Genomic DNA, 27886 nt, shown 5'->3' with positions numbered 1-27886 from the left:
GGTCCCGCTTTGCACATTGACAATATCAATAACTCCATTACAATGACAACTTCTAAAATTTGTACAAAGGAACTAGTTAGAACCATGGTTGTTAAAGGTCCAGGAAGTCATAAATTCTAAAGGTTTCAATGGGTTCCAGAACCAAATTGAAATTCTTTAATGATAAAAAGATTCTTTGTGGTCCACAACCCATTTATGCTTGCTGATTTTCTCTCTGAACCAGATTTGAATTTACTTACAATTCCTGGACCTTTAACAACCCTGGTGTCATTAAAGGTCCAGCTACCCAAAAATTCTAATGGGTTCTGTAACATGACCAGAACCTTTTTTCTTGCACAATTTAAATTCCGCCAACATTATATGTTGTTTCATTTCAATACCAAACTTGGTTCGTATTTAAATTCTTTTCAAAGAAAGGTTTCGGGACAAAATTGAATTTTGTTATGGATAAAATGGTTCTTTTTAGTCCAGAACCCATTTACACTTGCTGATTTTCTCTCACCTTTAACAACCCTGTTTAGAACCATGCACGTTGTGACCACATGATAAACTAAGGGAAAAACAAACATTGGCTGTCTTCTGCACTCAAATTATCTGCTGAAGTGGAACTGCCAAGTGTTGCAATGAGAAAGATATTAAATTTAACATGAATAAACACAAACGAACACCCATTTCCAGGACGTGAACCCGAAACAATCTGTGGCAAGATCACCAGGCAAGGTCAAAAAGATGTCTTGTGAAGGATTTTAGGCTTTATGCTTTATGTTCTCACTTACTGCTACAGGCTCTGCTAAACTGTTATCTATGATTGGCAAATGCTAGACAACATGATAATATGGTGGTATATCTGTAGACTCCTGCAAACTTTTCAAATGTAGTTTACAAAACTTGTTTCATGCATGGATTTTAGTCAGAATCCTTAGAAGCAATGGTATCATTAACAATTTCATCTCTGAAAAATTCATATTTTCACTTATGGAACTGCATACTCGCTGAAGTTGTAGTATTTTTATACTGTGGTGGTTTAGTCAGTAGGGCATGGGACACTACATGTTAAACCCAGGTTTGAAATCCATGGTAGGTGATCTCAAATGGAGAATTTTTGAGACAATGTCCTGCATAAGATGGTTCTGGGTTTCATTTCTACTTATGCCTGTCACCGCATACTTCAGTGTCTTAGTGACTTAGTGCGTGCTTTTTCTGGAGATTGATTTTTCCCTTCCATGTACTCTTATGCGATTCTTTTTTTGTGACCAGACAATCATTTACTGTCGACTTGGATATGGACTTCTGCTGCCATGGGGGTGTGTGAAGGGGTATTTCATCACTAAATGCTTTGATTGTTAGGTGGGTCAGTTTTAGGACTTCTGGCACCCCTAAATGTTTTAAAACACCTGATCATGTAATATCTGGGCTCAAACACAAAACCCCCTTCGAGCCTTGCATGCAAAAACTTGCTTGCGCAGGCTAAGTGTAATATAATTTCTCTGGTAACTAACACTTAAAGTCTTTTAGCTGTGCTTGTTTGTTTCTCCAAGTTTCAGACTTATTCCCACAATTGTTTCCAGTATTCTAAAGCACTTCATATCACTCGTATAAAACTTGCAAAAATAATCTCGGAACCGTTACAAAATGGGTATCTGGGGCCCCAGGCGATAAAAGCAGTTGGAGCATGATGCTGATCACACATGTTCACAATGGCAGAGATGGTGAATGTGTGGAGCATCCCTTGGTTTTTGGCATTGTGCAGGATAGGGTTTTACCTTTTACAGTATATAAAGGTGATCTTAATCAGATTTTATGTGTAACTTTCTTTTGAGGTAAAATATGTGCATTTAAACACAGCATGCATCTGAGCAAAATGGTAATTTTATTTCTCAATTCTTGCAGACTGATGCTGTTTGGACAAACCTTGAATTCATTTGAGCTGATTAAACATGGCATCCCACATTAACAATTTACCAAATGAAATATTGTTGGAAATATTTTCGTACCTTCCAGTACCTAACCTAGTTCTGACTGTAAGTGAAGTTTGTGTGAAATGGAGGAGTTTGGTGAAGGACCCAATTTTGTGGAAGAATCTAACACTTGTTTGTGAAAGCGATGAAAGAACAAGAGAGATTATAAACATTATTCCCCAAGCTCCTTTGTTGCGTGCCTTTCATATAAGTAATCAACCTGCTAAAAATGCTCATAAAATTGTAGAAGCTGTGTCTGAACATTGTAGAGATCTACGCACCTTATTATTGAAAAGTATCTGGGAGAGACGGGTGGTATTTGATTCAATGATGATAACCACTACGCCTAAACAGATAGCTGTACTTTTCAGGAAATTCAAGAACTTGAGAAATTTAATTCTTCCAGACTTGCAGAGTGTACATGGAAATCACCTTCAGGCAGTAGCCGAATGCTGTGTATTCCTTGAAGAACTCGATGTTAGCCTCTGTTCGAATTTGAATGATGATGATTTGCTTTACTTTATCGAGAAACGACAAGACACATTGGTTCGTCTGAAATTATGGGGTGCCCAACTCACTTTCAAGTTCTTTAGCAAATTGCACATTTGCTGTAAGTTGGATACACTTGGGATTTTGTGTTCTACTACAATGACTAGTGATTGCTTGTGGTGCATTGGAAATTTACAGTTGAAGTGTTTGTGGTTGAGAATTTCCGACTTTAAGCCAGCTGATCTGTGTAAGTTTTTCAACGAAGGAAACATGTCACATTTGAAAGAACTGGATTTTACTCATTCGTCTACGATAGACGACCAGGTTGCCAAGTGCATTTCCATCAATTGCCATTCACTGCAAAACTTGCGCATCAATTGGTGCGAAAATGTCACTGATCTTGGTGTGATAAATATTCTGGCATGTTGCAAGCATTTACAAAAGTTGTGTGTTGTACATGCATCTTCCTTGAAGGGTGATTTCCTGCATTGCATACCTGCATTAGGGAAATCATTGAGGTACTTGTGGATGGATAAATTGCTGGAGGAGAATTTACCTGCAGACAGAAAAGGTTTCGAGGATATAGAGATCAAATTGCATTTATACTAGATGCTTAAATAAGCTTCTTAACTGTTGGTGCCTTAGTAAGGCTTGAATTGTGGCAGTTGTAAAACAATAATATGTTGAGAGAACTTTCTAACATGTAGTTAGAAGCTCAAGAGGTGTCAAGGATGTTTCTACGTGGTTGTGATACTTAAGTGATTTCCTATCATACAAATAGTTGGAAGAACAATACTGCTCATTCCTTTCATGATGCTTCTTGTACCTTCAATGAATTTTTACAAATCAGGGGAAAAAACTTAAGTATTTTTTCTACATGTTATTTTTAACTTTACATACAAAGACACTTGCCAGTTAAATTTTGTATGGTATATTACAAAACCTACAGAAAATTCTGTATGTGTTTTCACTTGCTACTTGAGATTTATACAATATATTTGAGTATCCAAAATGCAGAAGATATAACGAAATTATGATATAATCAAGAAAGACTTTTCCTCTCTCTTGATTAACTTAACATGATAAACAGTGAGTGCCAGATAACTTTATGCTTTTCTTTAACTCTAGTTTTTAGCCTCGATGAATATCATAACTTGTATTTTAACTGAAGTTATTTTGATTCACATATTACTGAATAAAAAATTTAAAGAGGCCTTGCTGTTGTAAACATTCAGCAAATTGTAAGATATATTATGGTTTGATGAAGCACAATTGAATTTTAAGATATCAAAGGGTATTATATTTCTTATAGAAAGTTAAAATGTGAGAAATATATTTGAATAGGGAAAATTTTGGAAAGTAAATTCAAAGCTCCTTTTAACATTGAGTTTGTCAACTGTGTAATCGTTACAATAAGGTTCCTTGTTAACAAGAGATCTGAAAGCCTTTATTATTTATAGAAATATATCTTGCTGCTGGGAACAACTGTATTTTGTATTATTACTTTTTACTGTTCCTTGTTGATTATTTTGTATTACATTCTGCAATCAACATGACAAGCTTCAATTATTATCTAGTCATTATGAAAACACTATTCATGTAAATTCAGTTGTTTTCCGTGAAAACAGTTGTAAATTACAGATGTGTGTGTAGATCTGTACAGTTTTTAATTACTATTATTTGCAAGTTCGTGTGATATTGCAGAGCATGTATTGTACAAGTTCTAAATAAATCTTTTTTTTTTAATTTTGCAAAAAAATATTATGATTTTGGCGTATACTTATTGGTTTATTACACCTTCCTGCCTAGAGCTACTTAAAATATATAAAAAAGACTGCAGTACCATTGCTGCTGAACTAGATGTATTCATTGGTCTATTAGTTATATGTAATGTAGTACTTGGCAGTTCATTCTTCCCCTGTGAAGATAATTGGAGAAGGAAATCTTTGTGATAAAAACATATAACAATCCATAACATACCCTCCTACTTTTTTATTACAACAAGTTTTAAACACAAGCATTTACAGTATCAATTGAACATTAAGAAGTTGTGAACTTCATGAAAGAAGCATACTGTACATAAGTGTAATCTCTTCACATTGATCTTTAGGCTCATATGTAGATATTTTTATGTGAGTACATAACTGATTTACAGGGGGTCTACAAGAGCAGAAGGAATAAATTTTATTCCACATAAAATTATTTATCACTGTTAAGCCTTGTTTCCATGTTAATAAACATTAAAATGCTGACCAAGGCAAACTTTTATAGTATAAAAAATTTACACATAAAAACATAAAGTTTCCACCCTCTAAACATACGAGGCGCATCCAGAAAGTAAGTTTCCCTATTTTTTTCCCGTGAAAGTAAACATAATGAGCCGTGTAAATTGTGCATGCGCAGCAGAGCTAAGATGTATCAATCATGCCAGGCAGACAGATCCCGCCTGGCGCCAGTAGCGAGGCAGCAGTGGTCCGAAGTGGAAGCTCATATTCCTTCTCCCGCCGCATGCCAGTAGCGAGGCAGCAGTGGTCCGAAATGGAAGCTCGTATTCCTTCTCCCGCCGCATGCGAGGTTCGGTCAGTGATAAAGTTTCTGAATGCACAATGCATTGTGCCAATTGACATTCATCGTCAGCTCTGTGAGGTCTATGGGCCGAACATTATGAGTAAGCAGATGGTGCGTCGCTGGTGTCGGCAGTTTTCGGAAGGTCGTCAAAGTGTCCATGATGAAGAGTGCAGTGGGCGTCCGTCCCTCATCACTGATGATCTGGTTAAGCTGGTGTGGCAGCGCATCGTAGAGAACCGTCGCTTCACGATTACGGAGTTGAGTAGCCTTTTTCCGCAGATATTGCGATCCGTGTTGCATGAGATTGTCACGCAGCGCCTGCTGTTCACAAAATTGTGTGCCAGGTGGGTGCCGAAAAACCTGACACCCGAACACAAAATGAAACGTTCAGGAGCAGCACTGACATTCCTGCAACGGTACAATGATGACGGCGATGATTTCCACAACAGGATCATCACGGGCGATGAGACGTGGATTTCGCACTTCACCCTGGAAACCAAGCAGCAGTCAATGCATTGGCGGCATAGTGGATCTCCGGTCAAGAAGAAATTCAAACAGACGCTGTCGGTACAGAAAGTGATGTGCACCGTGTTTTGGGACAGGAAGGGCATTTTGCTCATTGACTTCCTCCCCAGAGGTGAAACAGTTACTGTGAAACACTAAGGAAATTGTGACGTGCCATTCAAAACAAGAGGCGTGGCATGCTTACTGCAGGTGTTGTGCTCCTCCATGACAATGCTCGTCCACATACGGCTCGGCGCACAGCAGCTCTTTTGACGGAATTTGGCTGGTTGTTGTTTGATCATCCACCTTACAGTCCTGATCTGGCTCCCAGCGATTTTCACGTTTTCTTGCACCTCAAGAAATTCCTATCCTCCGGTGAGCGTTTTGGCAACGATGAAGAGCTGAAGACGTCTGTCACATGCTGGTTCCATTCACAGGCGGCAGAGTTCTACGACAGTGGGATCCAAAAGTTGATACCACGATGCGACAAGTGTCTCAATTCTGGTAGTTGCTATGTTGAAAAATAGCTGAACCTTTTCTGTACGTCTGTCACATGCTGGTTCCATTCACAGGCGGCAGAGTTCTACGACAGTGGGATCCAAAAGTTGATACCACGATGCGACAAGTGTCTCAATTCTGGTAGTTGCTATGTTGAAAAATAGCTGAACCTTTTCTGTACCTGTTGCCAATAAATGGTTTCCTGAAACTCTGTTGGTTTTTCTTTAAAAAAAATAGGGAAACTTACTTTCTGGATGCACCTCGTATATTTACAGTATGTAACATTGTTATTCGTACACATATAATTTCAGAGGAAAAAATGTCATATCAACTAGTAAATATAATAATTTTCATATGTACCTGGAAATTGTTGTTAATGAAGGTTTCACCAATAAATGTCAATAAAAATGTATGTTCAAAGTGTATAAACAGAGCATATAATTTGTGTGAAAAGAGAAAAACACGCTGTTTCATGCAACATTGTTATTCGTTCAGGCAAGCGTTTCAATCTTCCTCGCATACAGTGCCACCGCTATTCGGGTGATTTCGTGCAGTTTGCAACTTCGTAACAAGTTTGAACATGCAGGCGTGCTCACCGTCAAGCGGAATTCTGGCGTAGGTATTGTTGTAGGCCTATCGTCTATCCATCAGCGTGTTCGAAATGGGCAAGGTGAAGGAACTTAGTTCCGATCTGAAGGATGTTGTTATAAATTCGGCCCTTAGATTTTATTCGTTAAGAAAAATTGGACAAACAGTCAATAAATCACACTCCACAGTTCAATACATAGTAAACAAATTTAGAGAGGAAGGTTCAACACAGAATGTGCCGAGAAAACCAAAAGCGAGACGGTTGAATAAACTTGATGAACGCTTTATTTTGAAAAGAGTGCGAGAAAACCCCCGACTAAGTGTTCCTCAGTTACGACCGTTAGTAGAAAATGTTGCTGGCAAAATTATGTCTGATCAAACTGTCAGACGTGCCTTGTGGAAGCATGGATATCATGGCAGAATACCACGAAAGAGGCCATATGTAAATAAGGTGAATCGCAGGAATAGACTTTCATTCGGAAAAGAGCACATCCACAAGGACCAGGAATTTTGGGATAGTGCCATATGGTCAGACGAGCCCAAGATTAATATATACAGGTCAGATGGGATAAATAGGGTCTGAAGAAAATCAAATAAAAACAATGATCACATTAACACAGTTCCAACAGTTAGACACGGTGGTGGGTCATTAATGATTGGGGCTGTATGTCATCCAAAGGTGTTGGTACCATCCAGTTTATTGATGGTATCATGGATTCATATGTCTATTTGGACATATTGAAGAACAATGTAAAGCAGAGTGCCCAAAATTGACATGCCCCGTATCTACAGATTCCAACAAGACAATAACAGTAAGCATAAGGCGCGAGTTAACATGAATTGGCTAATATGGAATGTGCCCAAACTACTACAAACACCAGTTCAAAGTCCAGACTTAAATCTCATTGAGCATTTATGGACAATTTTGAAGAGGTGAGTCCATAAAGCAGGCACCAAGTCAAAACAAGAGTTGAAAACTGTTGTGCAAGCTGAGTGGAATAAAATAAGCTCTGAAACATGTCAGAAACTGGTTAATTCTATGAAGAACAGGTGTCAAGAAGTAATTCAAGCCAAAGGATACGCATCAAAGTATTAGAACTGTCAGTCAATTTGCTCTGAATACCCTTTTTTTCATCAATACAAATTTAAGCACTCTCCCAGACTCCAGCTCTTTCCGTAAAGGTTCTATCCAACTCTAAGAAATAACAAATGCTGATGATTTCAAATTGAAACCTACCGGGTATTTTTTGCCTCTATATTCGAAGTCGTGTTACTTTAAGGGTTTCTTTTTGACAGAACCTACGTAGTTCAAGGAAAGTTCAGAAGCCCCTGTGGAAGTCAAATAAATTTGGAGTGTCCTGCATGTTTCAGAAATTCCCACATTTGCCCACACATGCAACTTGGGCCATCATCACCTGTTTGCCTCCTACCAGCAGATTTTCCCTTACTACCCATTTGCCTTGACAGCAGTCCTACTACATGTATGAAGAATTGTGTGTTGGAAGATATTGTAAGCAGGTAGGGAAAATGGTTAAAAAAAATCAGTAGAAAGTCAGTTTTTTCATCAAAGTCTAATTTTTGTGTGCACAACTGCAATTTGGATTTTTTTAAAAATATAACTCCTGTACAATTTCCCCGACGTTTTTTTTAAAAATTATTTCTTTCTTTGCAATTTGAGTGTGTTAGTTTTCTTCAATAACCGAAGAGTTCTATTATTACTCCTTCAGAGCCACATTTTCTGCTATGTTATCTTACCTGGAGGAAAAAGTAGAAGAAAGGAACATTGACGTGCAGAAAACTATAGAGAAAGAAACTTTATTAACCCTTTGTGGGTTGCGCGAGAAAGAATATGTTGATGGTCACGCACGGTGCCAGAGACTGTTTTTAAAATATGCAAAGTTAATGGTCTAAAATACCAGATCCACAATTATTACAATTCGATCTTTTCTTTCACCAATTGAGATTCTATAAAATTATAAAAGGCAGTCTTCGTTAGTTGGGCATGGAATGGTAGACCAAATTTTCAATAAAAATGGGTATGCCTGTAGTCCCACATGGACTCCGACAGCAAGGGGCTTCAACAGACCCTCCCTAGCGGCTTGAAGATCTTACTAACACTGAAAACAAAATCGTGGTGTAAATGAGGAAGGTTAGAAACTCAGCTAGCCAGAAGGAGGGTGTTGACAAAACAATCATTGTTAAATAACAGTGTTAAAGCTACACATCCGAAACTAGAGATCGTGCATGACCAACGCAGGGTTAATAATTTTTCAGCAAACGCTGAAGACAAAGTAAAAATAACATTTACGTATTTTGCATTTCAAAATCTGCTACACACTATTTTTTAAAGGATTATTTTATTGCTTTACATAAATTTATACTAAGATGAAAACATTGATTTATCATGAATAAAAAAATGTGATGGCTGGTTGTGGGAATGGTGGAAGTCAGAAAATAATTTAGAAAAAATGAAATGCCATTTTAACTTTTCGTATGACGATTTATTGATATGGTGTAAATAAATAGGTCAGTAATTTGTAAGTTTTTGGGTTATTTTAATCAGTTAAGGGCCAGTTTTTCAATGTCCTGTTAATCTTTCTGTTAACTAACTGCCAGTTGGAGATAACAGCCAGTCTTAACCAGCACTGGGTTTTTCAATGTGAAAGTAACTGCCAGTTAACTAAACCATGGTTCGTTCTCCGAAACAGTGTGTTGGCAATTCTGAAGCACGGAAATTACAGGAAATCAATCTGCGCGCCATCTGTTAGTATAGTTTCAAACCGCGTCGACTGGCACACAGTCTGGCATTTAAATATAGAACTACAAGCACGCCGTGCTCGAAAGCACGTTATTGCATTGTGAAACGATAGGAACAATGGCTGCGCATCCATTTTGTATGCTTACGAAATAAATTAACGAAAGACAGCACTACAAATTTGGTTTTCTACTAATAAAGGCCAATTCCACGTGGGGGAAATGATGTTATGAGGCGCAAGCGCAGATACTTTCTTGTAGAAGAAGCATGAAGAACTCGAAATTCGAGACATTAATAATAACGGTTCGTTGATACAAACACTATTATTATTATGAATATGTAAATATTGTACATTTGACTGCATGCTTTGTACCTCTCTATGCATGTTATTGAGCGAAAAAACATGATGTTAATAGTAAGCATGCTTTCTAGACTTCAAAAAAACATGAAGGTATGAGTAAAATTAATTTTAAAATTTACTCTAATATTTATCCGAGAAGATCATTCAACAATACAGCGTGAATTAAATGCAACACACGTAATAAATAATTGACAAGAAAAAAAATACCCTTGATCAGGACTCGAACTCGTATTGCAAAACACAAGACTCTCCGAAAGGTGGTGCCGCTAACCACTAGACCAAATTACCGATTGGAGATTGTCCCGCCTAGTAGACCGGATATCCTGGCCACAAATTCTCCAACACAACCTTACCGAGCGAATTCTAGCAACTACGCTGCTTAATTTCCATATTTGCATGGACGTTGGTAATCTCTGCCAAACAACACAAGTCTTTTTCTGTACCAATTTAAAAGTTTTATGAATTATATCTTGTTTAATCTGACAGTGAAATTGCGAGTGTGGAACTTCGATAGCTCCACGAGGCTTCCATGTTGTCTCGTAACTTCCAGTTAGGCTGGTAACTGCAAGAAGAAGTACCAGTAAAGATAATCGTCACCAGAGTTCTAGTTACGAGCTAACTTTACATTGAAAAACAGAAATTTTCACTAACTTCTAGTTACGTGCTAACATGAACCTTAACTGAACATTGAAAAAACGGCCCTAAATCAGTAATTTTGACCACTCGATTAGTTTCCACCCCTGTGTAAGGAATGTGCCACCACCATGCCCATGTAGTTGTGACACAGTTCTGGGGGAGGAAAGAGCTCAGCATCTAATCAACTGCCCACATGCTCCAGTACATTGAAGGGGACTTACACTTGATCGAGCTGAATCCTCGTGATGTTATATCTAGGTATGCCCAAATGTAGATTTTTTGTAATGTAGAACGTAAAATTGGAGAATCTAGATTTTGGTGGCAATCCAGATATTGATTATTTTTTTGTCTGCATGAGCAAATTCTTGTAAGAAACTTTGTTCCTGTGCATGTCAGCAATTTTTTTATTTTTTTTGTTAGAGTTCGTGATGTCTGGGGATTACACAGGCTCTTGTGGGGCGAAGGAGCATGTGAGAGATTGATTATTTCTATTTGGTTAATTACAGCCTTTTTTTATGTACCTCTCTACAGTAAACTATGAAATTGGCCATATTTGGAGGGGAGAGTTAACCTGCCACTCGAAACTTCTGACATGTTGGATAAATGAAAGTCGGAAACCAAAATCAGTTACTCTCTTTCAAAAAAAAAATATATATATTCAAAGCTTTACAAAAATACAACAGGAAGACTATTCTGAGATGATCGAGCTAGAATTTTCAAACAATTGGAATTCCTGAAACTTGTCTAATGGGTGTTATACTTGGAAACAGCTCATCCCCAACCCCTCTATTTTCACTTCTGCTGTTCTCTTTCCAGTGCTGTTCCTGGTTCACTGAAATTCGATTCTGACCTTTCCGACGTTTTAAATTCCCTGTTCAATAATGTTTTTAATCCAGCTTCACAGAATTTCAAATCTAGGACCTCAAGCTTCATATCGTCCTCCATAGACCTTATGGAATCAAATCTTTATTTCAAATTACAAAATAGCAGATTTTTTTTTTTTTTTTTTATTGTTAATGATAGAAATAAAGTTCGTTTAGTAAGTATTCGAACAGAGTAAAAACTGCATTAGAACAATAAATGTACTGTAGAATACAAAAACCAGTTTATGTATTTCTCATAATCCACTTTTTAATCAAAATAATTAATTGTTCCACAGTTTTGAAAATTCCAAATTTTAAGTTTTATGCAAGAGGTCAAACAACATAAAGTTTGACTAAAATTTCCATCAACTTAGAAAACTTTTTCTTCAACAAGGAATATAAAATTTTCAAACAAAATAGAATTACTATGCATTTCAATACACTAACCAATGGCTTAATTTTTAGGGGGCAGAATCAGGCTTGGGGTCTAATTTTTAGGAGACAAAATCAGACTTGGAGCCTAATTTTGAGGGGCCAGAACTAAACATGGGTCTTCACTTTGGGGGTAACTGGTAAGAGACTCTAAATGTTTTCCATCTAATAGAAGATGACATCCAGGATTATTTGTTAAATAACTGTGACGTTTGCAAAATCACGCATATTACTTATTACTTTGCTCCTGGGGTTCCCTAACTGTAAAGTTAATAAAACTGAAAATGGGGGAGGGGGCAAGTGCCCTCCCTTTCTCCTCAAAGTCATGCCTATGACACTATAACATATAGTTATAACTATATGAAATGTAAAAAATACATTGAAAAACAGTTGTCCTGGATATTTATTCATGTGTTTGTTCAAGTATAAAAGTCTCCTCAAGGCTAACAGCTGTAATAATAAGGTAGGTGAGCCAAAGGTGGCCATAGTTAAGGTTCTAGACCAATTTACAAATCTCCAATGAGAGAAATTTATGAAATTTTAAGAAATAACTCTTATAACTAATTAACATGTACCATATAAATATATTGTAAAATTGCTTGTAACTTTTTTATAAAAAGGTAATTACAAAACCGTTGCATCTGTTCCCAAGGTGGCCCACTGCTTACAGATTCGTGGAAAATGTTGCTTGTGCTCAAGAAAACATATTTATTCATTTTTTATGATTTCTTAGAGAAATTGTTTGTCTCAAACTTTTGATTGGTGGCATGCATTAAGTACAGTAACGATGCATAACCGACCTCCGTGGCGGAGTGGTTTTTTATTGACCAACCCTCGTATGTAGAATGATTTCCCCAAGTGTCCATCTCTCGGCATTTTGGATTTGACTTGTCCTAACATTGGAAAAAAAAAATATTTTCTGTAGTATTTGTTTTCGGGCTGGAGCAAAATTTTAGCTAATTCCACCCTACTAAAGTCGGGAAATTTTCGGTACGGGAAATGTTCCGAATTTCCCGAAGCTCTGGAAATCTCGAATTCTACGTAATTTTCACCTTACGTGATTGTTTTTGCATTTCTGGTACAAAAACCAACAATTTCCGATAAGTTCCAGACATTTACAATGCAAAAAACGTCTGGAATTAACGATTTTTTAAAATGACCATTCGGGACTTCGGGAAATGACTTTTCGGGATCCAGCAGTATATTGCAGGTGAGATCAAATAGATAACTAAAGGTGCTTTAACTATCTACTGATATTTGTACATGGCATAGAAGTAAATCGTATACATTCTGCATATTATGAGCACAAAACACGAAGCAACAAACATTATACATGAATATCTTTGCAAATTTAACATTATTAGGTAATCTTTAGCAATAAAACTTATTTTAATGTGGAAAAATGTGTATATTTGTTGTTTTAAGTCCACTTTATGCACAGTAAGGCTAATCGGGACTGGACCTACAGTTTAAAATGGGATCTGAAACACTTGTGCCTCCACCGGGTATCGAACCCGGAACCCCTTGATTACAAGGCGACGACACTACCACTGCGCCATCGGGAAGGCCCGAATATGTTTGAATTTCTATTATTATGACGCAAGTGGTGTTCCCAGGGTCTTTTTACGGTCCCCATTTTGTCATCTTTTCCTTCCTTTGACGTTTTTTCTTAGATATACTGGGCCAAAAGGGGGGTTATGTCTACCATCCACCCCCTTCGCCCCGGGCACGCCATTGAATGACACTTTATTACTTAAATATTAATGTACATACTCGTTCTGCTGAAATGATTCTGATTCCTCCGCGTAATTTTTATCTCCAAACTGATATATCTTTCCTTTGTGACGGATAAAATTAAGGAAATAGGTTGGTATCACTTTCTGTTGTTTCAGAGATTTTCAAAGTGATCTTGTGTTTTGTGCTGTGAATTTATCGGAATGAACGCGTATTTAGGAATGGTTGATGTGAAGTGCGGGTGTATTATTGAGCAATTGAAAATTGCTTCGTTTAGCTCGAGAGAGATAAGTGTTAAAATGAAAATCGTGGAAGGGGGTCGACCAACACCAAGAGTTTGAAATTTATTGTGGTGAGTACATCGTCTATGCATGTGTTTCTTTGCTTTGAAATGAATTTTTTATTGTTTGTGTTTAACTTTTTATTTAGTGTTTAAGTTACTCCAATGCGGTTTTTAGGGTGCCCAAAAATACTAAATTACATCATGCAGCGTAAAATAAACAAATGATTCCCATTTTTTTTATCTAAATCGGTTTGGTCACCGTTTGACCATATTAAATAATAATGAACAAATAAAGGTACTAATAAGTAAGTAAGAAATTCCGTCTCCCTTTAGTCGTATGCGGAAAGTTCGCATATGCAAAACGTTTAATATCATATGAATAACGTTACCTGGATTTTTTTTAAAAAGTAAATGTGACGTTTGCGGATCATATGGTTTATTTTTAGTACAGTCACTTTATTACGATATTTTGACAAATCCAGCGACTGGGTAAATGAGGCTATAAACCTTGAATCTTTCCCCTCGGCATGTCGTTGTACTACATGTTTTGTTGTACTGATACATTGCTTGCCTCCTTCGTAAGACTACGCTTCGCTACTGGTATGTGCTCATTTTAATTGACGAACTTCTTCCATTACATTGCTAGCGGCTCCAGTTACGGGAATATTGTATCCTGTTTGTCGGCAGATGCGATCTTATTTTCCGCCATTCCGCAGGCGACGACCGAAAAAGGCACGTATAACTTGCGTCACTATCCTGCAGAGAGTTAAATCGTCAAGCAACTTATTAAGCATTTGAGAAAACCTCAGGCTAGGTCTTGAAAGCATGAGAAGTAGGAAGAACTGGACGCCTTTCGTGACGTCGCATTTGTAACTATTCAAAACGAAAGAATTTCGAATTCCATAGATAGAATTTCACGATTTCACCCTCACAAAAATTTGTATCCCCTCAAAGAAAATTGAATTGAAAGCATATAGGTGGGTGTCCCACGTCCTTGCAACCTAAAAATATCGTATTATTCTCAGGCTGGTGGTTGCTCTTGTGCTCATTTCTTCCAGCACGTTCGTCTCGGACCCCTAGCTAGAATTCGCCGAGGATGAGCACCACTATTTTCATAAATTCCACATATACAATATAATTGTGTAGTATGCTTATCAGTGATTTAGTTCAAGAACAATGATCTGTGCAGCAGCAACAGTGAACTCTGTAATCAACATCAATCACTGTTTGGAATGGCACAGCCTATTTGTCAATCATTGCACCCTTTTGTATGACTCAATTCATCCTTCGCCAGTCTGGCGACAGTGAAGTCATAGGGTGTTTGTTACGTATTGTGTTTTTTTTCTAATGTATTCAATCGCAAAACTTCATTAAGAGGTGTCATAAATGTGGCGGCCAGTTTCAGCACCTTCTTTCGTAAATTGGTAAGTAAGTAAATAAATCACAAACTACTTACGGAAACTTGCGCACTTGATTCACGGACAGTCTACAGTACAGTGCCGACATACGGAAGCGAGCACCTAGTTTGCCCATAGCGCAAGCCCCGAAGCGGCGGTCTACACATCAATGAATAGCTCTGTAGTTAGTTTTGAAGTCAAAACGAAGAGCCTTTTTTTTTAGATCAAAAATACACGCACCAAAAAATTTTGTGGAGGCGATTTTTAGGACTAGATTTTTGGAGATGAAATATCCCCCTCCCCACTCGTCCCTCATTTCGCACCTTGAAATATTCAAGACTGTCACATTAGCACCCACAACAACTAAATTGTGACAGGAATGAGCAATAGACATGTGTTGGACGCAGTGACGTGCACTGAGGAGTAGCTAGTCTAGCAGAGATAGATCAATCAATCTCATGTCTCTAATTATTTTCAAATCACAATATTTATTGTCTTGAAGCCTCAGTTCATATGCAACTCTTCTTTACACGCGCTTCTCGTCCCTCGATGTGATCAGCTGGCAAGGCTAGGTACCCTAGCTGGCTCTTCCTCCGCCCGAAGGGAAAGGGAAGATTTCTGCCTGTACCTCCCTTGTCCCCTCGCCCCCCGCTCCAATGGTTGAAAGCCCGTGGTTTCAGGCCCTTCAGTCTATCTCCTATAGGATAGATAGGGGATTGGTTTCCCTTCGATTCCTTTGTAAATCCTCTAAAGAACTCAAGGGAAAATTTTCTGCAGTACTTATGTTCTCTGTATTTACACAACCTTTTAAACGTTGTACAATATGTATGTATAATATGGGATGTAGTTTTACTTGTATTATGTGCAGACAAAAATGTTATGCTTTTTTCTTTTTTTCAAATATGGAATATATAATGATTATAACAAATATTTGCTCAAGCTCTCTCTCGCGCTCGTTTTAGTAGTGTTTTATTTAAATATATTAATAATTTGTCCTCCAATAAAAATGGGTAAGCTCAACAGTCATAAATACAGATGTATTAATTTGGGCAAGAAAACGAGCGTTCTAATTGTTGTTGTTGGTTTGCTTTATTTTACTTCACCTTTCTGCCACATTTGGTTATCGCGAAAATGAGGATGAGTGATGATATAATGAAATTGATGAAGGTACCTCACAAAGAACAATTCAGGCCGGGATTCGAACCCGTGACGAGCGCGCATTCTTGTTCCTATGTGTTGTACTCTGCAGTGAATAATGAAATAATTTGGAATGTAAAATGTATCCCAGAACTCAAAAAGCCAAATAAATATCATTGAAGCAAGTAGAAAAAAGTGTGTTTTGTTACCTGTTTATCTCCTCTAATATATTGAATTTTTGCCACCTCCCATCGCTTTTTCTAGCTGTATAGATTTAATCGCGATAAGTAGCTAATGAGCTGATGGACGTCACGAGGGACAATCATAAACAGAGGACTCCTGATTTCACAGTGCCCTGCAGATGCACTGGGAGGAAATTATTTGTATTTTTCTCCATTTCTTTAAAGGTAGTGTCTGCTGCCACGTTCTTTTTCTGCTGGAACCTCAAAAAAGATGCGCGTGGCAGCAGACTCGGTCTTTTGTCTTATCGTCATTTCATCATGCTATGTATGCAATTACGTCTGTAACACATACTGTGAAGTTGTAATGATTACTTTCACAAAAATGTTTTAAGATTATATCCCTTAGCATTCTTCTAATAATAAACCTAAATGCTCTCGTAGTTAGGTTAGGTTAGGTTCTGTTAGCATTAAAAAAATATCGCTAAATGCTTTCTAAAGAAAAAGGTTCTAAATTACCTGTACATTCATTCCCACTAATCATAAACTTGCATTTCTCTCGTTTTAATCTTTTCTTAAGATTTGTAACATCCTCTTAGCAGACGAATTACGTGGCAGGAGCAAATCTGAAGCTTATTCTTACTGCTGACACGTGCGTGGCACCAGACTCGGCCTTAAATTAAACGGATGAAGAGTGGTTACAAAGGAAAACACTCATTCACAGGCCAGGGCTCCAGCCCGGATCCTTCAATAACGAGATCGTGAGATTTAGAAATTAGCAATGCAAATTTTTTTGGAAAAACGTTAATCATATACAAATATTTTGTTTCAAAAATCCAATTGAAATTTACGTACCACTGAGTAAATATGCAGTTTGCTTTACCGATACCCACGTATCCAAATAGTTAAAGCTTTCCACTCATCTTTGTTGTCGGCCGACCTCCGTGGTGGAGTGCAAGTGGCCCCGGATCGATACCCGGTGGAGGCACATAGTGGTTCGGATCCCACTTTAAACTGTAGGTCCAGTCCCGGTTAGCTTTTATGTACATAAAGTGGACTTAAACACCAAATCAAACAACTGCGGGGGAGTGGTTATCACTGCACGCTATGACACCAAGAGTTCCGGGTTCGAACCTCGACCTCGGCAAGGGTGTTATTTGTGTTTGTCTCTTCATTAATTGTATTGTATCATCTTCGCGATTAACCAAATGTACCAGCTACGCTAAGTAGCGTAAATCAAGTCGAATCATTCATTGATTGTTTGATTTGGTTTGTTTTACTTCGCTTTTTCTACACTTTTGGCAAATCGTCAAGATGATACGATAAAAATGAAGGAACAAAGACAAATAACACCCATGCCCAGGTCGGGGTTCGAACCCAGGATCTCTGGCTTAATAGTCAAATCAACATGTTTTGGATTTTCGAAAGTGGGTGGGATTAACGTGTGCTTCTTTTCAGTAGTCCTTCCTCATTTTGCAATCCTTTCCTTTCTTTGGTGTTCTATTTTGAGGAATACTGGGACCTAAAGGGGGGATTATGACTCACGCCAACCTCCCTTGAGCACGCTACTGATTGCTACCCCAAGTGTCGACATCACCGCACGTCACTGGTTGGATGGAACCATTTTTCGAAGCGTGTTATTCTATTTCTTAGCCATATAACATTTCGCTAAACCTGGCAACATTGCGCAAGCAACTAACGTCTGAATCGATTGAAAGGCCATGAACAGAAATTCGTGAGGTTTCTCGTTTGCCAATTACCAAGATGATTCAGGTCGGATATTTTGGTGACAGGTATCGTAGTAGCAACTGGGTAAAACCTTGCGATAACAAGGAAAAGCGGAAACATTTTTCCGCTTGTGGCTTCCTGTGTAGATGATTAAAGAGTTGATTTAAAAGAGCCTGGTGAACGTGTCTTATCAGTTCATTGATGATATTGCTCGGAACATAAACATCGAAAGATGGCCTGGATTCTGAAAAACCTTATCGCAATAGTTTGCTTTGTCTGTATCTGTAACGGCGTATTTGCAGAAGATGCAGGTAAGAGATGCTTTGCAAGTGTGGTACGTAAGCAGATTTCTCTTGCATTGTACGCGTAAGTGTTTTATAGGAATAGATTTTTACGTATGCTGGTGTTGTCAGAAGCTTGTTTGGCGTTTTTTTTCAATTCTTGAAGCTATCCTTGCATAAAACAAATAGAATAATCAATCATGCTGATGTTACGATGTACAATTTGCTTCATAATACTTATGCATTCTACTGTACAAGAGAAATAGGAATTAACTTGAACCCGTACATGGGCGCAATCAAAATGGGGATTATTAGGAGACAGACTCCTCTCCTCATCCTGTTTAGGCGTGTTTATTTTCTTCCGTTTTCCTGTTGATAAATGCATTCAAAATTTTGGAGTTTTGTCAACAGTTGAAGCCTTAGGAATTATGGTGCGCCCATGGACCCAAGCAGTGGGGACTTCCAGCATAGGCGTAGTTAGGTAGGGGCTGGGGGGCTAAGCCCTCTTAGAACCAGCCATTAGCCCCCCAAAATCGTGTGACATATACATAAAATAATTTAGGAAACGGGAACTGCACACAGAAATTAGATAATTCTCATGAAACTTTCATGCGTTACTCCTGTGGTGTGGCAGTCACAAATAAGAAAAGAATTTCAAATTATGGTCTGATATAGAATACAATGAAAGATGAAGTGCATGTGCTTTTACGGGGACCTTATGTTCCGAACAAGATTTCAAAGAAAATATGAAAGGTAAAGTGCTCCCCTGTGCTTAGCACCACGCCATGATGGCGTATAGGGGGTGTGGGGGTAACACCCCACACTTTCTTGATCCGGTCGTGAGTGGGGGTGATTTGATCAGCATCACGTCCCTGACCGCCTTTACCCCCCAGGTATCAATGTAATTCGACGCTGGTGATTTCCTACGATTGTGTGTTTTTTTTAACATGAAAAAGAGAGCAGTTTTGATAAGGAAAAGCCGTCAGTTCAAAGGAGTGAATTTAGTTTCTGTGTATTTGTATTCCGCTCGAGACATTTAAAGATGTAAACCTAAATGTCGCGTGAATGTGTATAGCGATCCTGTACAATCGTGCGTTATTGTTTTATTAAATGGTGATCACTGCAGTTCATTGGCGAAATCACTCTTTTCCAAGTCTGTTGTGTGCATCACCAATATGTATGCAGATGCACAGAGTTTATTTGGATTTTTCATTGCACGAAGGCGGATGAAGGTGAAAGTTGTGTTCATGTTCAACTCTCCTGGTGACTGTTGAATCTTGTGGATCACTTCTATGCTTGGAATCTGAGGTATCTCTTGCGAGTCTCGGGAGAGATTCATTCTTCTGGAGGTAATAAGGAGCTTATTTGTTGTTTCAAGTAACCCACAGGAAGAATATCGTGTAAGGATACGTGTCCTTGATCCCCCAGATTTTGAACCCAATTGCCGCCACTGGCTGGTTATGTAACAACAAGAAATCTCAAATCATCTTTTTGAGATTTTAAATTATCGGAAAATCGTTATTTTATGTTGTGCTCATACTGTTTGTGAAACACAGATGACTGAATGATCATTCATTTTAATAGAGAGTTTAGCAAAAGTAAAATTCAGGCGTCGAGTAAGCAGGCTTAGACTATTGAATTTGAGAAATAAAATTAAGCTTCGAATGTTCTTTTGAAGTCGCTTGACCAGGGTTATATAAAAGTTATTTGGTCGACAATCCTCATTTAAAAGTTTAATTTTCAGGATAATTAAATAATATTTCGCCAATAGATAGCAACTTTCTACATCCTTCATGCCATCATTTTGAGGTACTTTACTTCACCAGAACACATTATCAAGAAATGCTTCCAAGTAGCGATGCCGTCAGCCAAAAAAATGTAACGAGGTGATGGGAGAGAAAGTGATTCGCATAATATGTAACCTACGTTACCTGTACAGGCAGGGCCGGATTAAGGTGGGTACTATTGATGCTGCAGCATTAGGCTCATTCCTGAAATAGGCCCAGATGAAAACAGACGAGAATTTTCCGAAAGATGAACAGTTTCCTTTTGCTATATTAACCTGAAAATAAATCTTTGAATGAAATTTGGAGCCCCAATTTGGGACGCCTAGATACAGCGTTACTTATTATACCTATATTATTCTTTGCGCTGTGACGTAACTATAACGTCGTTCTGTTTATTGTTCACCAAAAATTTCAAGTTAATGCTATCAATTTTACGTTAAACAGTTTACTTAGTAATTTAGCTGCGTTTTTTTGCAATATCTTGTCGATTGTTGCCACTTTATTATTGTTCGGTAAGTGCGACGTAGTAAATTTTTCACCTTGGAAGTTAGTTGTAGCAAGAGAGAATAAAGAGAGAATAAAGAGCGGGAAAGTTCAGGGGAGAAAGAAGAGGTGAAAGGAGACGCTATCGCTGAAGCACTAGCGCCGACGCTGGAGGATTTCACCAATGATTTGGGACAGTGGGGTGAAATCAACGATGACACTCGAGAATATTGGGCCAAGAAAGGTCCGAAAGACTGCCAACACACTGAATCGAAGTTTGAAGAAAGTGCCAGACGATACACAGACGAGTCGTAATATAAGTAAGCAGCACTAGCGCACCTCTCATAATCATTTCATGGTACATTATCATAATCACAATAATAAGAATAAAAAACCCATTATAAAATAGAAAAACAAAAAATATGTATGTTAATCATAGTATGTAAGTGCATCAGGCCCAATTTATTCTTAATCCGGCCCTGCGTACAGTGCGTATTCATGGTCCAAATTCATATTTGTTGTTCACAGTGGGGCACTTGCCCCTCACTTGTTACCCCCCTGACTTGTTACCTCCATTGCCCCTTATTGGTAAGCCTTGTCTACCCAAAGAAACTAAACTGTTCTTCGCTACAAAAAGTGGGAGACAACTGCCTCTCCCTAATCGCCGACACTGTATATGTATGGTTCAATGAATTTACTGAAACCTCCCCTCCCTACCTGAAAATATTAAAATATTCTCCATCCACTGTAAAAACGGTAAATGTAAACAGAAGGTAAAGTTCTGACTTCGTTAATTCTGACGCCGGCTCGTTTTATTTGGTTTATTTTAGTTCGTTTTTCTGCTACTTTTGGCTAATCGCGACGATGAGGATGAGTGATGATATGATGAAATTGATAAAGGGTCACTCGCAAAGAACGTCGACTCGTTTGTAGATAAAGTGTATGAAATAAGCTTCCCCGAGCTTCAGCATATTATGTCCAATGTTCTATAATTTGGAACAAGTGCCATCAGAATTTGCCCATAGAATTTGTCTCGGGTCACGTGCATTGGTTGACATTCAATCCATCCTTGCTGGGGACGGGCGATAGTTAAAGAAAATTGTAGGAACGAAGAGAAAATTGCTTTCGCAGTGAATAGAAGGCGACGATATGGATACCACCAATTGTGTAACGTAGAGTCTACTCGGAACATGTAAATATTAGTTTAATAAATAATTTCTTGTGGTTTACATGAAAGTTTACGTACACTATTATTGTCGCAGGTATCGCGTTTAGAAATAACAATTGTTTCTCATGTATGTTTTTAAACGCCACTAACACGCGCGCACGCACGCACGCACGGTTCCGCTGCGAACAGCACGGCTCTTCTCTTGCTCGCCTAGTATGTGTGTAATGGTAATTAGGCAGAGGGGGCCTTTGCTAATATTTTGCGGGGGAGCCGAAGGTTTGTAGATCCGGCACTGTTCATATTGTGTAAAACAAAGTGAATGAACATTGTGGTGGACAATTTTCCTGGTAATACTTATGCATCCCACTCTACGTAACAACAATGGCGCCAGTGTGGCGATCGGAGGTCGCTCGTTTCGCCCAGTTGGCTATTCCTCTTCTCCCTTGGCTGAGAAGGTGTATATATATATATATATATATATATATATATATATATATATATATATATATATATATATATATATATATATATATATATATATATATATATAAAAATTCATAAATGCGCACTGTATATGTACATGAAATATAATTCCCTCGCACAAAATATTATCGGCCCATCTCATATATTGCATCATCATTTCGGTTTTCACGGGATAAACTCCCATTTTTTTTTCCAGTTGCAACCTGTGAGTAATGGTTCGTAGGCAGGAGCTCTTGGGGGTGTTGCACATTATTTTTAGAGTGGCCCCAGTTAATCTATGCGTATGTACAAATTATTTAAATTTCAAAATTTATAAATTGAAAATTGACTTCTTGGGAAGGGCTAGTAATGTGTTATTTTCCCAATTTCGTTATTTCATCTTGACCAACAATTTCCACTTTCAAGCGCTGCTCCTCGCAACAACATTACTGCATGCAGTTGTTATAAATACCAATTTTCAAAATCTTTTACATCTTTGCTTTGATGCATTCATTGTAAAATTATTCTTCATGTATTAAGCTGCTTTGCAATACATATTTCTTTGCAATAATCGCGCTTGATTATCCTTTTTATTTGCTTTCTTGCTTTCATAGGAACAAGATGGCAAGGACGTATGCCTAGAGCTAATCGCAAAAAAACCCGGTAAGTATGCCTTGAATTATGCTACTATTCTGTGTCTTTAATTTATAGTAAGCGAGTTTCTTTTAAAAACGAAATGTGCATTTTACTTTTTCCTACTAAATATGTGATAAGTAAGACCTGCAGTGGAGCAGTTAAATGTAATTATATAATTTCATCATGATTTGTTTGTCAGTGAGTCAAGAACAAAATAGCGCACAACTTATAATTAAAACTGTAATTAATTTAAATGTATACACTGCTTGTGCTTCGTTCGTGTTTAATCTGCATTCATTTCAAATAAAAAACCCAACATATTTTCGTTAAATTTTGTTGTAAGTGAATCTGTGCTCGTGAGGATTGTTGTGGTCAGTCTCTTCTCTCCAATATCTGAACTAACATTTCTATTTCCCATCAAAGGTGACATCAAACAATCTGCCGAATGCTACGTTAATATAACATATCACAATCGCCATGTTTGTTTATGTGAGAGAGCGAATATAAATAATATAACTAAAGGTGGATTGGATAGAGGTGGGCCCGTCGTATTTTTCCATTCGGTAATTTTCAACTAGGTTGGAAGCAATGGTTGACAATTAAAACATTACGTTTTAAACGTTTAAAACTGAAATTTATTTATTCATACTTTTTTCTTATTTTTATGTACGTTGTTGTTAATGTCAGTATATTTTATTGCGTTTACAATAAAGTGTGATAATTCGAAGCATGGTGTAGAGCCGTAGGGATATTTCAGACCGAAAGAACACTGTAAGCTACAAGTGTCGATTGGGTCTGTTATTTGCATATGCGCTGTGAATGTTTTGCTTTGGACTGAAGTGACCCGCGTCACTTGTCGCTTGCCGCTTCGGTCTGAAAGTTCCTGTAGACAACACAGCGAGTGCGGGAAATAATATAACTTGTATGAGAGATTTTCAAATCCCGTAAATAGGAATTTAGCAAGTTAAATGCTTATCATATAATTAGAAACACTGGTTTTCATTTGGTGATTAAGATATTTCTTATCAACTATTCTTCTTATAAAATAAGTTTAAATATGTTTTTGGCACATTTTAAACGTTTTATTTGTTTCTTTCTAAAATATATACGTATTTAATTTTCCCAACTCTGGTTGGAGGTTTTCACAAATTTGCATGAAACGGCAATTCTGGATGACTTTTTTAAAAAATTAAGTCTCTCACTGAATAATAATTCCATTCAGTGTGTTTGAGAGATATTAATTAATTATGAAAGATTAAAATATTATTATTATTATTATTATTCAGAAATGCACACACCACCACTACGTCATGACGTCATCGCACGTGTTTACTGTTGGCCAATACTATCCGTGCCGCGCTTTTTCTTTTTCTAGTCAACTTGTGAATGCGGGTTCATTTCTTGCTCTCTGATTGGCTGTTGGAAAGTTACGGTGCTCTGATTGTGAGAATATCTTATTTTCGCTGTACGTTAGGTTAGATTAGATTAGAAAGCAGCAAATTTGCGATGAAAATAGGAAATAAGATATTCTCACAATCAGATCACCGTAACTTTCCAAAAGCCAATCATAAAGTAAGAAATGAACCCGCATTCACAAGTTGACTGAAAAAAAAATCGCATCTGAACATACTGATCTGTACAAATTCCACCTTCCTTGCACATAACTTGTCCCGCCAACAGTTTCGGTACATGAAACCACGTGACTGAAATTGAAATATGTGAGAAAATGTACTTGGCTTTTTATTGAAACGCACTTTTTTTTTCAGGGTGTGAGATCGATGTTAACAAACATCTTCCAGAAAATCAGCCCTTGATATTCGCTGTAACCAAGAAATCAGGAAAAAGCTCATATCGTTTTGCGTTTCCTGAAGGATCAACGGGAGAAATCGTTTTGGACAATGGCGAAGAGATTCTTCTTGCATGCCCCGGCCCTAAAAACGAGCTTGCAGAGTTGGACGGAAGCGAAGTTACTGCTACCTGTGAGAGGGGAACGAAGCTCACTGTAGGCAGCGAAGCGTTAAATCTAGGAAGTTTGGGTTGCAGCAAAGGTGTCTCGAGCGAGGCTCGGCGAGAAGGAACATGCTCGAATGGGGCAACTCTAGTGGAGATTGGCTTCGAGGTGAAGAACAATTGGTTCTCGCTTGTCCAATCTTGTTTCGACGAGAATCTCGCATCCACTTTGTACAGCAGGCATATATTGTATGGGACTGCTATAAAAGGAGCGGAGCAAGAATCTGACAGACCAACGTTCCAAGAGGGACAATTCTTCGATACAATATCTGCCAACAACGCTTACAAGCAAAACGAACAGATTGAGACATTAACGGACATTTTAGGTTCCGACAGCTTGGCCAAAAAGTACATACAAAATAAAGGTGGATACTATTTGGCGCGCGGGCACCTTGCTCCCGACGGTGATTTCATTTTTGCTTCATGGCAGTTCTTGACCTACTACTACGTCAACGTGGCGCCGCAGTGGCAGGTTTTCAATGCTGGCAACTGGCTTCAACTAGAAAAGGCTTCACGACAATATGCAGGCGAGCACAAAGCTGATTTAGATGTCATAACTGGAACGTACGACATTTTGACCCTACCCGACAACAATGGAAGACAGAAGGAAATATATCTTCATGTTGGCAAGAACGATAAGAAGATACCGGTGCCAAAATTCTTCTGGAAAGTTCTTTACAACCCGAAATCGAGAGAAGGTGTTGCCTTTGTTGGAGTCAACAATCCTTACATTAAATCTGTACAATCACAAGATGTTATATGCAAGGATATTTGTAATCAGCTTAACTGGGTTAAATGGGATACTTCTGACACTAGTAAGGGTTATATGTACTGCTGTTCAGTGAACGATCTTCGAAAGAAAGTCAAATTCATTCCTAAGTTAAACGTACAAGGAATTCTCGATTGAAACTCTGACATTAGTAAACAGTTTGCATGAATTATAAATGTAAACATTATTTTCTCTCTCAAATTGTAATTTTTGGAGTTCTAATTTTGTTATGTATATCAAAAGTTTTTATGTTCTATATTTTATACGATGACAATCCTAGACCACGAGGTGCAGACATTTATCCATGTCAAGTTGACTGAATCACATTTATAAAGATTGTTATGACGCAATAAGCCGGTCCATATACGTATGTATTGAATAGATAACAAGATTGTAATGCATATTATGGAAATAATGATAATAATATGTATATTTTATGGTTATGTAAGTTCTTTTTGAATATTAAAATTTTACAGCTGTTTCATGAGCAATGACTTTTGCTTTTATATCACAATCTGTTCTTCGCTTTGACCAGTGATCTAGGTAAAATTCAATGGTTCATCGTTTAGCTTATCTGTTCAGTCGCAGCCCTCTACGATCCTTACAGCCCTGGCGCTCGGAAGTTCACTTGTTATTGAAATAATTTGAAATGTCTGTCATTACTCATATACTGACGCTGATAGCCGATCCGTTCTCTTCTACCCATGACGCCTCTGAAACAGGTGATCGCACGATTCGCAGTCTGGGTTATTCCACGTCAATTCATCCAGGCCATGTCACCCACCATCCCCCATATTGATGAAATTCGGTATACTTATATAACTTTTGATGCTGATTACAAAAATGACAACTTTTTTTAAATTGGTCAAAGGGTTCAGAAGTTACGCGCTTTTTAAGATCTCCATGTACGCCACATCCGGCTCCACTTTGAATGACACGCATTAGGTTATAAACGATTGTATCTTCCCTCGGGTTTGCCGTAGAAACTTAAAGTTTGTTTTCTTTTGTTCAGAATAGTATAAGCTTTCATTTAAATAACGTTTCAGATGAATGCATCAATAAACATGTATTTTTATATATAGTTTTATGTATTTTTTAGAAAAATAAATGACTAACTTCAAGAGCGAATTTCATGCAATGCCCCCCCCCCCTTCAATTTCACGCCAATTTTATATGTAGGTAGCTCAGAGTGTGTACTAATGCCTGATGAAAAAATTGGGATGGATGGTTCAGAGACAGGGTGATTAAAAAATCATTTGCATAAAATGACATTAAAAGTAAATCTTCTTAAAAATTAGCACAAAACCTGAAGTACAATATGTTTCAAGCTACAATATTCAAAATTTATGTTCACTATGTGTGAATGTAAGCATAGGCGTAACCTGGCGAGGGCAAAGGGAATCTCTTGCCCTCTCCCAAATTTATAGATTAATTTAACATTTTCAAGTAATAATTTCAGTGGAACTTATATTGAAGTTCCTCGATTTTACATTTTCCTTCATTTTGCATTCAATCTTGGTGGTCCAAACATAGTAAATTGTTTAGAAATTTTCTAAGATTTTACATTTTCCCGCGTATTAATTTTTTTCAGCTTGGTCTCCTGGATAACGTAAAATCGAGGTTCCACTGTATCTAAGTTAGTTTCAACAGTCTTCATTTTTTTTAAAAAATATATATTATATAATTTATATATATATATAATCATTATTAACATTGTCAAGTTTAGCAAATTTATCTTCGAGAACATTCTTTTTGTGCATTTTATCTCGATATGGAAGTTCTTTTTTGGCTACTCTTCATTGGGATACGTAATATGACGTAAGAATTAATACTACACATTTGTGCTGATTGAAGTTTTTTTTCAAATGGAGCTTTTTCGCCACATACCACAGAAAATATCCTTGTAACGGGATGGTTGGAACAGAAAAAAATACTTGTATAGACTTCTATAGTATAAAGCAACAAGTACGGCAATTATGTACCAATTCCGTAGAAACAGTATTCAAGGCATAAATTTCTTAGTAATCATCTAGGGTGAAATGACAACCCACAGTACAATGTGTCAGCGATTGCAAAGTACTACAACAGTACCAGGAAGTATGCACTATTTTGAACTTAGAGGTTCCGTAAGTTACTTTTTACAAGTAACTGGGTTTCTTTTACAGTTACTGTAACAGTAA

General features: G+C 37.6%; 1 protein-coding gene across 3 annotated transcripts; it reads left to right on the top strand.

Moving 5' to 3' along the window:
• Window positions 1–18108: 18108 nt before the first annotated feature.
• On the top strand, window positions 18109–26198 carry LOC145991044 (salivary endonuclease-like). Of its 3 annotated transcripts, none has more exons than XM_083126739.1 (3): window positions 18345–18421; window positions 22906–22954; window positions 24694–26198. In XM_083126739.1, exons 1-3 carry the CDS (start codon window positions 18416–18418, stop codon window positions 25842–25844), a joined length of 1206 nt encoding a protein of 401 aa, XP_082982865.1. In that variant the 5' UTR covers window positions 18345–18415; the 3' UTR covers window positions 25845–26198. The 3 variants fall into 3 exon arrangements, with proteins under 3 accessions (XP_082982864.1, XP_082982865.1, XP_082982863.1); XM_083126737.1 differs by lacking the exon at window positions 18345–18421 and adding an exon at window positions 22506–22593; XM_083126738.1 differs by lacking the exon at window positions 22906–22954 and having other exon boundaries at window positions 18109–18421.
• The last annotated feature ends 1688 nt before the right edge of the window (window positions 26199–27886 follow it).

This window comes from Lepisma saccharinum, chromosome 8 (genome assembly GCF_977018435.1).
Source record: "Lepisma saccharinum chromosome 8, izLepSacc3.1, whole genome shotgun sequence".
Lineage (NCBI taxonomy): Eukaryota > Metazoa > Arthropoda > Insecta > Zygentoma > Lepismatidae > Lepisma > Lepisma saccharinum.
The sequence above is the reverse complement of the archived record's forward strand: the minus strand, read 5'-3'. Positions and strand labels throughout refer to the sequence as shown.

Excerpts from the sequence above, each read along its gene's own strand:
- LOC145991044 (XM_083126737.1), top strand. The coding sequence starts at position 22,525 with ATGGTTCGTAGGCAGGAGCTCTTGGGGGTGTTGCACATTATTTTTAGA. Across the intron at positions 22,594-22,905 it reads TGGCCCCAGTTAATCTATGC|GAACAAGATGGCAAGGACGT; the intron begins GTATGTACAAAT and ends TTGCTTTCATAG. Across the intron at positions 22,955-24,693 it reads GCTAATCGCAAAAAAACCCG|GGTGTGAGATCGATGTTAAC; the intron begins GTAAGTATGCCT and ends TTTTTTTTTCAG.